Below are 13,445 nucleotides of genomic sequence, written 5' to 3' on the forward strand. Positions count from 1 at the left end.
CCTTTATCCGAATGGGTGGATTAACATATACCGGACCAAGCTGCCTCAAACTTGTGCATGCATGATTTTACATCTGCTCCCTTTATGGTAGAATGCACCTCGAGTACATTGGGTTGATACATCTTCCAGGAAGGCCCCATCTGCCTCCGTAACCTAAAAATTAACCCCTTACCCATTGTACGGCAATAGCATCATCAAAATTCACCAGCTTCAGTTTCATCGATTTGCTGGTGGGTGCGTAGGGGTGCTGGTTTCGAAGATGTGAGGTCTTGCGTGATGATTGTGACTTTGATGTTTCCTAACGGCTAATTTTTTGTCTCAGCTCCTCCCAGACCAATGGATGATTGTATAGTAATCAATGTTTCAGTGGTACCCCCTGCAATTTGCGGTTAACTCTTCAGCCAAACCCCTGTCTTCAGAGTCAGCCCAGTGGTGACTCCTAATTTAGTAAAATACAGTATGCTCTGTCGAGGGAGATTGGCCATGCACTTATTTGATAGCTCTGTGCATAAGCACTGATAGTGATTTGGTAAATAATCTGGAAACTGGAGATAGCCCATTTTGTAACGCTTCTGAGTGTATCGTTGCCTCATCCAGTTAAATTTCAAATATCTTCAACCCTGTGAGCGGAAATTATCACATGGAAGTTATTCAGAAAAGTCTATACTGCACATGCGGGTTGAGGCTGTTGACAATGATCAGTCTACATCCCATTCTTGTGAGCCTTGTCTTGAAAGGCAACTCCAACCATACCTGTGTGCAGTATAAACTAATCTAGTGTTATCCCAAACCAGGGTAAATATTCAAACCAGTTTAATATTACCAACTTGTATCCGTGACAGGAGACATCATCGATGAGGTTCCATACCTTTATCCGAATGGGTGGACTTATGCAACCCGACCCAAGAGCTGCCTCAAACATGTGTGCATGTTTTTACATCTGCTCCTGGGAGGTAGAGGAGCTCGAGTACGAGGTTGGTGCATCTTCCAGGAAGGCCGTTCTGGGCTGTCCCTAAAAAAGACCTTTGTCCTGGTTGTACGGCTTTCACACTTTCACCAGCTTCAGTTCATCGTGGTTTGCTGGTGGGTGCGTAGGGGTGCTGCCGTCGAAGATGTGAGGTCTTGCATGATGATGTACAGCTTCCTGAACCCCCGGCCACTTGTCGCGCTCCTGCTGCTGTAGTGTGGATTCCTGCACCCCTGCACACATATTTCTCACAAAGCCAAAACCCTGTCTTCGAGTAAGCCCAGAAGTGATACCCTCCTAATGCTCCCCTCTGTTGAGGGAGATGCATTATGCAGCCTCTCAATAAGGTGCTGGTCATGGGCATGTTACCCCTGGTGTTCTATGTGGTCCTTGTAGAAACACTTCCATTGGGGTTCTTTCGATCTACCCTGCATGTGGGATATGCGATCGCAGTTGCTCCCGCCGTCCCTTATAGCAGGGCTTCTCCACCGTGTTTTCCAGCCTGGGCTTTCTTCTGCTTGGTCTTCCCACCAGTCCCCCCGATTCCGACTGTGCAGGTGCCCGCAGTAACTGCAGACTGCTGATCAATAGCGATCCAGGTGCCCTATAAAAGCCCGCAATTCCGCGATTCCGCAGTCAGTCTGGGGCGGTCCATTCCTGTATCCTTCTTCAAAATAGGGGGGGGGGTTCGAAGCCGCTGGAATTTACCTGCATGTCCTTTTTAAACCTTATGCTGCACAACGTCCTGACTTACTGTCCGTCTCGTGGTCGTGGTTTCCCGCAGTCCTACGGAGCGGGTTCTCAGGTCGCTTCCCCGCGGTCCCTTATAACAGGGCTTCTCCATGGAGCGGTTTTCCAGGGGTGTCTGCAACGGGATATCCAGCCGCTATTTACAAAGTCATAGCCAATATGAAGCCGCTGGTACTAGACGCTATTTACAAAGGCGGGGGAGAGGGTATCCTGCTTCGGGGGGGGGGGGGGGGGGGGGGGGGGGGGGGGGGTATATGAAGCCTCTGCCAGTGGCACAGTAGGTGACTTACGCCAGCGGCTCGAAGGCGAATCCACCGCCGTCCACTTCCCGTGGTCTCCCGAGCGGATTTTCCACCAATATGCCAGCGGCTCAAAGGTGAATCCACCGTCGCTCGCTACCTGCATTCCGCGGTTCCGAGCGCCTAGGTCCGTGGGCTGGATTCCCCTTGACCGGGGTTCCCTGGAAGTTCGAGACTGGGGTTTCCCCTCCGTCCCGACTTTTCCCCGGACTTTTAGCAGACCCTCTAAGTAGAGGTTCCTGCAAGAAGATTTAACCTGAAAGTTAAAAAAAAAAAAAAAACTTACCTCAGGTCTGTTGCTGGCAGGAGAATCACGTTCACCCTGCCAGTCATCACGCAATGTGATAGACGATATGACACGCATGCGTACTGGACGGGGTCTTCACGTAGTCACTCACGTGACTCCGAAGTAAAATTGTGTACTTTCACCATACATTCAATTTCCCAAAGTGCAACTCCTCACACTTGCTCTGATGAAATTCTATCTGCCATTTCTTTGCCCATTTCCGTGGCAAATCTATATCCTGCAGCACACTTTGACAGCCATCCTCCCTGTAAGCAATTTCACCAGCTTTGTTTTCGACTGCAAACCTCCAAATGAACCTATCTACGTTTACATCCAAGTCAATTATATATATTCCAAACACTAACTGTCCTAGCATCAATCTTGCGGAAATGCACACTGGTCACAGATCTCACAGACATGCCGACTGTCTCTAATTAGGTCTTCCAAAATAAAGAAAATTCTACCCCAAAGAATCCTCTCCAATAGCTTCCCTACCACTGACATGAGACTCGCTGACCTATAATTTCCTGGATTATCTCTACTTCCCCTTTTTAAACAAAGGAAAAACATTGGCTACACTCCAGTCCTCCGGGACCTCGCCTATGACTATAGAAAATACAAAGATCTTTGTCAAGTGCACTGTGATCTCCTCTCTTGCCTCTCTCAATAACCTGGGATAGCTCCCATCAGGCCCTGGGAATTTATCCCCATTAAAGCTCCTTAAGAACCTCAAAACCACCCCCGTGATCTCAAATTGCCCTTACGTATTAATATTTAACACACTGATCTCACTGTCGTCCATGTCCTTCCCCTTGTTGTAAAACAGATGTAAAGTACTTGTTTAGTACATTGCCCACATCCTCTGAATCCAGGAATAAATCCCCTCCTTTATCCGTGTGCGACTGAACCTTCTCGCTGGATACCCGTTTTTAATGTATGTATAAAAAGCCTTTGGATTTTCTTTAATCTGACTCACCAATTACTTTTCATGGCCTCTTTTGGTCCTTCTAATTGCCTGCTTGAGTTATTTCCTGCTTGCTTAATGTTCCTCAAAGTCAGTCTGATTTCATCTTACATCCACTTTTTGGCTAAATTCACAAACACTTTGATCATCCAAGGGTCCCTTACCTTGCTATCCCTTATTCTTCCTCCTTACTAAGACCATGCTGGCCTTAGACTGATCAACTGGCTATTAAATGACTGCCACAGGTTAGGCGTGGACTTCAGGTGTGGACTTGCCCAATAACAACTGCTCCCAATTTATTCTCCTGATCGGCTGCTTAATGCTGTAATTTGCTTAACTCTAATTTAGTATCTTCCCACAAGGTCCAGGTTTACCTTTATCAAAGTGCATTGAGTTTAATATCTCTATCTCTAAAGAAAAAATGTCAGACAATGGATTGTTCTCTCAGAAAATTCAGTGCAACTCAACTCTTTTTTAAGGGTGAGAAAAAGTAGTGAAGGTTAGCTGCCCAAGGGACTTACTTATGTGCCTTAGAAACATAGAAACATAGAATATAGGTGCAGGAGGAGGCCATTCAGCCCTTTGAGCCAGCACCGCCATTCATTGTGATCATGGCTGATCGTCCCCTATCAATAACCCGTGCCTGCCTTCTTAATGAGGATATCCTCATACAGCAATTTATTCATGGTATTAGCATTGATATTAGAATTTGAGAGACCTTTTACACACATTAAAGATGTGAAATGCTGTTACCAATCTAATAGCTGGTTACCTATCTAAATGCTCAGCATATTCATCAAGGATCTTTAAGATAGCATACCACACAGAATATGCAACGTATGTAAACATAATCGGCTGTCCATGTAGTCCTAACATGACCCATTCTGCTTCCACATTTCTTGTTGTTTCTACTATTCCAAGGAGTTACCTACACGAAGGCCAGATTGGCATTTTTCAATTATACCCTATTGTAAATACTTCACAAAAGATTGCCGAGGACTGTTTCATGGGAGTGAGGCTGGATATGAAGTTGTTCACATGAAAGACCAGGTAGAGACTTGCTCTACTTACACCATCACTGAAAATATTAGTTCACATTCTTATTTCAATGTGACTGCCATGTCTCGACACAAATGTTGCAGCTACACTGATTTCAACACTGATTTCATTTTAACACATGTAATTATGCTCCTTTGCCCTTCCAGTGCTTAAGGCAGTCCGAGCTTTAAATGTAACCCTACCTGATGTGGCGTGTGCTTCCAGCTCCGTGCTCTGTCGATCATCGTGCGAGTACTCACTGCTCAGGTCAACTTCATAACAATAAGCATCCAGGTCATCGTTGGTTGACTCTTGCTCATCCGATACAAACGATCCTCTATCAGATTGCTCAGACTCTGAGAGAACGTGGCTGTTGGTCGGAGTGTCTGCCCGGCTCTGTAGTTTGCAGTTTAGGGATTCAATTAGCTTGTTTTTCTGCTCAAGTTCTTTGTTCAGTCTGTGAATAAGTTAAAACGACAAGGAATAAATATCATCAACCTGTCAGAGTTTGTAGCCAATTTCCTTCCAGCATTCTATATACATTAGTCGCTGGAAAATTTTTCATTAAATAAGGGCACATTTACTTTGAAAACCTCTGCTGTAAGCTATGAGAAGAACGGTAATTTACTAACAGAATATAGATAGGCTGGTGGAATGTGTGATCAAAAGGCCAATGAAATATAAAGCAACAGGTAGATTATATTTTGATAAGAAAAAACAAGTATAAGTAATATATAAATTGAATGGCACAATTAGTCCTAAAATAGTTACAGCAGTATAGAGAGAGCTGTAAATAATTGAAATGGACAGAGGAAGTTAAGAAAGCAGTTGGCGCTGTTGATGGTTGCCTCCGACTGCAGTCCGTTTGTCTTTAAAAAAAAATATTTTTAGTATGTTTAAAGTATTTTTTTTAGTATTTTATGTGGGGGAGGGGGGTAGGGTAAAGGGGGAAACCGTCCTTCAGTCTCTTCCTGGTACGGACGTGACTATTCTCCGAGTCGCGCCCTCGCCCCCCTCCTCGCGGCCTACCAACTGGTTTGGCACGGCCTTTCCTGCCGGGACCGGACCAGAGCTTCAGCGCTGGATACATCCCGGAGCAGGCGATATCTCACCTAGGATCGCCGTTTGAGGCTCCGGAGTGTTGGGCCTGCTGCATCGACGGATCTGTGGTTCGCGGAGCTCCCAACACGGGCGACGCTGACCAACATCGCGGAGTCCTGGGACCCTTTGCCGGGGGCCGCCAGCGTTGAATCTCCGCCTAGCTCGGCCTGTGGACTTCGGGAGCAGCGGACTCCAGTGGAAGGTGGCCGATTCAGAGGTCCAGGCCGCTGAGGATGTTCTTCCGCCCAACGTCGGGGTTCCATTGTTCCCGGTGAGAGGGCCTGAACATCGGGCCGCCCGTAGCGGCGACTGCGGGGGCTCGGGAGGCCACGGCCACGGGTGAACATCGGGGAACATCAGGGAACATCAGCGAGGAGGTTGACTGGACTTTGGTTCCTTCCCTCACAGTGGGGAACTTTGTGTTGTGGATTATTGTGTTCTGTGTGTTTGTTTTTTTATTCGTATGACTGTATGGGAAATAACATTTCGTTGTCTCTTACTTGAAGACAATGACAATAAATTGAATCAAATCACATCAAATCAAATCAATCAAGCAGTTTAAAAAAAGTATACAAGACCCAGGGACTTACAAATAGGGGTTCTGAGTAAAGGAGAAAGGACATTGGAAAGATATTGTCAAGCTTGAAAGGATTCAGAGAAGATTTATGAAGATGTTGCCAGGACTAGAGGGTCTGAGCTATTGGAAGTGGTTGAGTAGGCTGGGTCTCTATTCCATGGAGCGCAGGAGGATGAGGGGTGATATTTTAGAGGTGTATAAAATCATGAGAGGAATAAATCGGGTAGATGCAAAGTCTCTTGCCCAGAGTGGGGGGAATCAAGGACCAGAGGACATAGATTCAAGGTGAAGGGGAAAAGGTTAAATGGGAATCTGAGGGGTAACTTTATCACACAAAGGGTTGTGGGTGTATGAAACAAGCTGCCAAAGGAGGTGGTTGGGGCTGGGACTATCGCAACGTTTAAGAAACAGTTAGATAGGTACATGGATAGGACGGGTTTGGAGGGTTATGGACCAAACGCAGGCAGATGGGACTAGTGTAGCTGGGACATGTTGGCCGGTGTGGGCAAGTTGGGCCGAAAGGCCTGTTTCACTCCATAACTCTATGACATCATGATGAACCTTTACAAAATGCTGGTTGAATCACAACAAAAATATAATTGGGCCAAAATATGCAAATGTCACTGAAAAGATATACAAGAGATTTACTGAAATGAATACTGGAATATGATCTTAGTTCCATGAATATATGAGAGAAATAGGGATTGTTCTCCTTGGAACAGGAGAAGTTGAGTAAGATATTGGTATTTAAGATTAGGAAGGGTCTGTACAGAATAGCTGAATATAACTTGTTCCCAGCAAGTAGAGTCCATTGCCAGAATAAGTAATAGAGGTAGATTCAAACATGGTATTCAAAAGGTAAAATAATGCAGTGGAGGGGAGATGGTGGGGGAGTGGAAGAAGCTGCATTGTTCTTGCATTGAGTCAGCATGGAATAAATGGGTCAAAGAGCCTCCTGCGCTACAACATTTCTGTCATTCATAAACAGTGGGTTATTTTTATTTACATTGAATTTTAAAGGATAGTAGGTAACATGGCCCATCATCCATGTAGCGGCTTCATGAAGCAAGATATTTGTTTTTATATTTCATTCTCTGACACTCCCACCACCTTCAACGTTATTCTACCACCAGTCATACCTTCCCATCCCCACCTCTTTCACTTCCGTAGAGACCATCTTCTGCAACTTCTTGGTTTGCACATCCCTTCCCACACAATCCGCATCCTCCCCAGGCATTTCCTTTGCAACTACAGGAGATGTAACACCTGTCCCTACACTTCCTCTTTCACTTCCATCATCCGGGTGAGACAGAGGTTCACATGAACCTCCTCCAATCTTATCTACTGCATTCAGTGCTCCTAATGTGGCATTCTCTCTTTTTACATCAAGCCTTCGTCACTAACTCCACCCATTTGCCAATCACCCCCACTCACCTGTATCCACCAGGTGTTCCCCTCCTTTACCTATCTTCTCCCCTCCCCCCCCCCCCCCCCCCCCCCCCCCGCACACTATCAGCCTGAAGTAGGGTCTATCCATTCTTTCCACAGATGTTGCCTGCCTGACCCGCCAACTTCCTCCAGCTCTTTGCTTAAGATTCCATCATCTACAGTCTCTTGAATTTCCAAGATATTTGTTTGGATCAGTTCCCCTATTCATGATTTAAATGCTACCATTGATTCAGATTCCATTTCCAGTAGCCCACCTAGGGTAGAAACCATTCTCTGGGACAAGCTAATACGTTACATTGTCTACCTTTTATCTTTTGGTATACTGTGCGATTTGTAAGATATCACTACAAAAGTATAACATGATTTTCCATGTCAGAAATCTTGCCTTAAGCAATCTCAGTTATGATGTATCGCAGACACAATCCAGGGTAACCCTCCACACTATTCTAGTGACATAGAATATTTGTATGGACATTCTATACTTGTTATTAAAGAGTAGGAAAACAAACCCATTATCCTGAAGCCACACAATGTAATTTTCAATATTTTTTTAGTATGTGCACATACCAATTAACAATGTGTCATTGACTTCACATAATTATAAACTGAGCCAGAGTAGACCATGTATTTCAGTGGCACCACACACAATAACACAATAAAAATAGAATCATATAGGACAAGACCTTCATGCAAGAAAACTGCCACGATGATAGATCACGATGATTGCAACAGAAGGTTGTGGAGGCCAAGTCAGTGGATATTTTTATGGCAGAGATAGATAGATTCTTGATTAGTACGGGTGTCGGAGGTTATGAGGAGAATGGGGTTAGGAGGGAGAGATAGATCAGCTATGATTGAATGGCGGAGTAGACTTGATGGATCAAATGGCTTAATTCTAATTCCTTATGATCTTAATCCTGCCACAGGATCTGAAATGATCTGTAGACTCAATATATTTTGTTTCCTATAATCAGTACCCAAAATGTATATACCAGCAGAGCTCCATACTGCAATTGTATTATCTTATTATATACTGCATGCAATACCATGCGTACACACAATCATTGTTTTGACCTATATATAAAGTCAGCATGTTAGCACAGAGTGCACTGCACTTACCTGCATCAGCAATGAAGCAGAACTTCTGTTGATCTGTAAGCTGCTATGCCCATTTGTTGCCTGGTCATGGAGTTTGCACTTTCTTGGGAAGGTAATCATCATGCTATCAGGGGGCCTCAGCATTGTGTAGGGCTTATCTGGCCTAATGATATACCCCACACATGATCGCCTTGGCAGCCAACATGGCCAACTTGCCAGCTGTCACTGCGATGGGCTGCTAGACTGGCATAGATTCCATGCACAGATTTCCGACCTAAGTATCATGACATCTGAGGAAGCTTCTGCTCTCTCGTTGGACTCCATGAGGAATCCAGTAATCCCAGGTTCATCAAACAGCTGAACTGAAAGTCGGACATCTACATGTAGACAGTAGACAGTTTCAAACATCCAAGTACTGGAACTGTCACTTTTTGTTATACAATGTACAACCCAGTGCAGCATTCACCTGTCAATGTTGCTGCACTGACATAAAAACACAGAGAAATGCACAGTAATTTGATCAAATTTAACTGAATTCTGTATTGCAGTTAATTTCTTTGCACAGGAATAGTGACAGTATTGACCTGGATAAATATTGACTGTACTAACCTGTACCTATATGAATTATAATGACTCCCACATTGAGCAACTAAACTAACTATACAACAAGTATATAGTAACTGCTATATCCTATGTACGCATCTTCTATTCTACCCAGTATATATAGTGACAGAATCGCCTCTGTATACTGATTTATTTAGCTTGCATATGTAATTACTACCAATTTTCTTTACCCATAACACAGGCAATAAACATTCCACAGTTCAAGTAAATTAATTTAAAAATACAACAGTTGCTCTAATTTGTATTAACTGCAGATAGACAGTAATAAGAGAGTAATTTAAACCAAATACAGGGGGTGCATGAATTTAAATATATATATATTTATTGTATTACACCGCTGTAACTTGCATATATTGCTTCTGGTAGTCTGTACATATTAAGATTATGTTAATTTATATACATAATAATTATATATACGTATTGAAAATAATGTGATAATCAGCACCTCTACCTGAGACACAAATTCTCAATATATAGGAAATAAACGTATATGCATTAGACTAGAAATATAAAACTACTATATATTCAGTAGATGTCAAGATACACAGAGGCTCGAGTTATATCTATTGACAATCTAAATCTATATTTATAGATGCTGTATTGTTCTGTACTCAGCCAGTTTATCAAACTGAACGTACAATAAATATAAATTTGTTCATAAAACAAATTAAACTGCAGATCAATTGTAATAACCTATGGACATTAACAATTGACATATAATATGTGGTGTATTAATCTCTGTATGAACAGTAACTGTGTAACCTGTTGGACTCAATAAGTCACTTCATATATCACCATTGTATTACGAGAAAGAGATCCACATATTCCACAATAATCCTAAGTACCTAAAGCTTACAATAAATTCTCAACATTCTTTCTAGCAAAAAAGGAACTTAAGACATTTTCATTAATTGATAAAATCTTACACCGGCTGTGAAATACCTATTTACTATTTCCCCTTCTTCCAGCTTCTCATAAGCTTACACATGCCTGCAAACGTGCACAGTTGGAGGTGGTTTACAGACTTGCTCATTGACAATTCCTTAACTGAAGTTAACTGGTTGAAGTCTCTCTATCACTGGACCTTTATTGTCTCATTCATACAGTGCAACTCTTACTTGTCAAGTTCCTCCTTGGTGCTTGCAGCCAGGATCTGTTGCTGCCGTTTTAAGTTTCTCAGCTGCCCATGTAGCAGGCTTCGCTCCTTCTCCATCTGTTTGCGGAGCACGGTCATGTCCTTCTCCAGGTTACGGGCACTACTCATGGAGAAGGAGAAGAGGGATTCTCGGTAGATCGGGCTGTTCTTTGACAGCATGGCCAGCCACAGAGGAGCCATCTCCCTGCCAGGAGAATCTAAGTGCCACAGTCAATGATCAGTGCATTGAGAGTTTCCTTTACTTTAAGGAAAGCACAGGAAATCAAGTTCCAGGAAGAAATTGCAATCATTAATCAATATGTCAGCAGGAATCACCATCGTGAATATCTCGTAGCAACATGACAGTGGACAAGTCAATGGTGACAGCTTGACACAGAGAATAGCACATATTGCCTGTGCTGCTCTCTCTTCCCTGCGAGTGTCCAGACTAAATGCTCAAGTATCCTTACTCCTCCCCACTGCCTTCCCTCCCTACAACTCAACATCAAAACACATCAACGCACTGCCATAAAAAATTAGATTAAAGATCAACTGATTTGCCCAATAGCAAAATCTGGAGCTTTGTTCAAACATTACTGACCTATAACTAGGTTTTACGTAATAAAGCAACTGAATAGTATAAATTAAGGTAAAATTTAACGGTCAGTGGTTAGCAGCTGCACTGGCAATTTAACAAAGCACAGATGTACCACAGACGGTTAGACTCAACAGACAAAATCCCTGCTCCTCACAGGATAATCTGTTCAAGCACAGAATTATTGAAAATAATCCAATCCTATGACATTTGTGGTTATTTCCCCAAAGGCAATAATATTTAAAAATATCTGCCTCAAATTTAATGACCAGATCCAGTCCCAAAGAAACCCAGAGAAAAATAAAAATGGTTTTGGAGTAGGAATGACAGCAACACTACTGGTTGTGACATTTAGTCTGAAAGGTACTCTTACATTAGCTACTCGTCAATATTGAAACATGTGTTTCATGTTTATTTGGGTCAGGTTTACCGTTTAAATGTTGACAAGAATCAAACGGAACAAGAAAAAGAACACAACTTTGTAACTTTCAGTTCCACTTTCCTTTGCCTACAACAAATAATTAGAAAGAGAATGAGCATCACGTCGTAGAAGATGTGATGAACTGGAGTAAACAATATATTGAATGGTATAGGAAGGAACTGCAGATGCTGATTCACACCGAAGATAGACATAAAATGCTGCAGTAACTCAGCGGGACAGGCAGCATCTTTGTATAGTAGGAATGGGTGAAATTTTGGCTCAAGACCGTTCTTCAGAGTGAGAGTCAGGAGAGAGGGAGACAGCGATATGGAAGGATAAGATGTGAAAACGAGAGATCAAAGTTCACGTTCACAAGTGATAGGAGTAGAATTAGGCCATTCAGCCCATCATGGCTGATATATCCCTTCCTCCCTCCTAACCCCATTCTCCTGCCTTTCCCCCTTAACCCCTGACAAAGGGGTTTAAAGGGGACGAAGGTCAAGGAAAATGTAGAATAGATCATTGTTAGCTCGGGGAAGGTGACAATGAGGCATACAAAGGCAACATTTAATCAGGCAGTCAAACTACTTGAAGTTAGTGAAGTCAATATTCATACTGCTGGGTTGTCAACCACTCAAGTGAAATATGAGGTGCTTTTCTTCCAATTAACGTTGAGCCTCGTCAATAAATTGAGTGGAATTAGTACAACATGGAAATGATGGTGAGAGCCAGAAATAATGATATCAGTCTTCTTTTTTGTTAATTTGGAAAGCGTGGCTCATCCATGGCTTCATGCCAGAAAGCCATCTGATAATACAGAGCAGGTCGATTGGCCAAAAGAAACAGTGAACCAATAAGAGATGGGTAGAATCAGCTTGCAGATGAAACCTGGTTTCATGGGAGCAAGTAGATGAACCTTTCCTGGAGATATGTGGCCTGCATTCAAAATGGTTGGATCTACCACATAGATCAGAGCTATGAAGATGGCCAATTAAAAACAGGCAGAACAGAGATTAGTATGGTTGAATGTGTCAAATGCTTTGGAGAAACCATTTAAAAAGGGAAGACATTTCTGAAGACTATACACGGAATGTGGAGCGAATGGAGGGTGCAATTCCAGTTTCAGTTTTAAGGAATTACTAATTATGTGAAAGGGATATCAGTGGGAGAACATTGCTGCAGGATAGATTATAGTAAATATAGTTGTGAAATAAGATGAAGATCAAAAGGGGGTAAAGGTTTTACGCAGGGATAAAATCAATTTTATTAGGCGAGTGAATTAGCAAAAATGGACTGGAATCAGTTATTTGATCTAGGATATGGGAATCATTTAAGAATGCGGTTCAGAGATCAGGTTCCCACAATGATGAAAGGTGGGATTTCCAAATCAGGGGTTCTGCATGTAACTAAATGTATAGAAAGTAGGATAAGGAAAAAAAAACAATGTGAGTTTAATTTACTGCTAGACTGGAGAATTAGGGTAAATGTAGAAGTGAAACAAAGGGGAAATTGAAAACAAAGAGGGTTTGAAAAAACGGCAAATAAAATGAAATAAACTCCAAAAATGTTTTAGAACTGCAAAAAACCCCATAAAGAGCAAGGAAATAAGGAACGAAGGAAGTAGTAGACCCAAATAATAGGTATGTTACAAAACCTACCTGAATCGTGGCTGAGCATCTGCCCCACCCCTTGTGTGTGATTTTGGCGCTGTTTAGAGGGGGCGGGTTTAAAACGCGATTTTTACTAGGCTGTTCCAATCGAAAATGTTCAGCCTAGTAAATCATTAATGGAAAATCGCTGAAAGACCCCGTCGCAAAAGGTATTATTAGTTTTTATGGCCTTGTATAATATTTATAGTAGTTTAAAAATCACTCTCTCACTCCGCAACCTCTCGCAGCCCCAGGGTTTTATAAAGCAAACAATTAAAGGTATGTACCTTATTTTTACATTAAATGGGGCTTGTTTTGTAAACCCTGTTTGTAAAGTTTTCTATAGCGAGTAGTTCATTTTGGGCTCTTTATATCCTGCAGTATTTTTCTGGGCACTTGAGGGCACAAATCCAGCGCAATGTGAACGTTCTAAACCAGCGTGTTCACAGGATCACAGTAGAAAGCCGATTTAAATTGACTTTAATTTACAGC

The 13,445-nt window shown here is 42.5% G+C and overlaps 1 protein-coding gene across 1 annotated transcript in view; it reads right to left on the reverse strand.

The window, feature by feature from the left end:
• Positions 1 to 13,445, reverse strand: part of pde4dip (phosphodiesterase 4D interacting protein) — a 364,533-nt gene that overhangs the window by 38,401 nt on the left and 312,687 nt on the right. Inside the window, 1 exon segment of the mRNA XM_055642108.1 lies at positions 4,508 to 4,761. Within this exon segment, the coding sequence (XP_055498083.1) occupies positions 4,508 to 4,761 (254 nt within the window).

The sequence above is a fragment of the Leucoraja erinacea genome, chromosome 10 (assembly GCF_028641065.1).
Source record: "Leucoraja erinacea ecotype New England chromosome 10, Leri_hhj_1, whole genome shotgun sequence".
In the NCBI taxonomy this organism is placed as follows: domain Eukaryota; kingdom Metazoa; phylum Chordata; class Chondrichthyes; order Rajiformes; family Rajidae; genus Leucoraja; species Leucoraja erinaceus.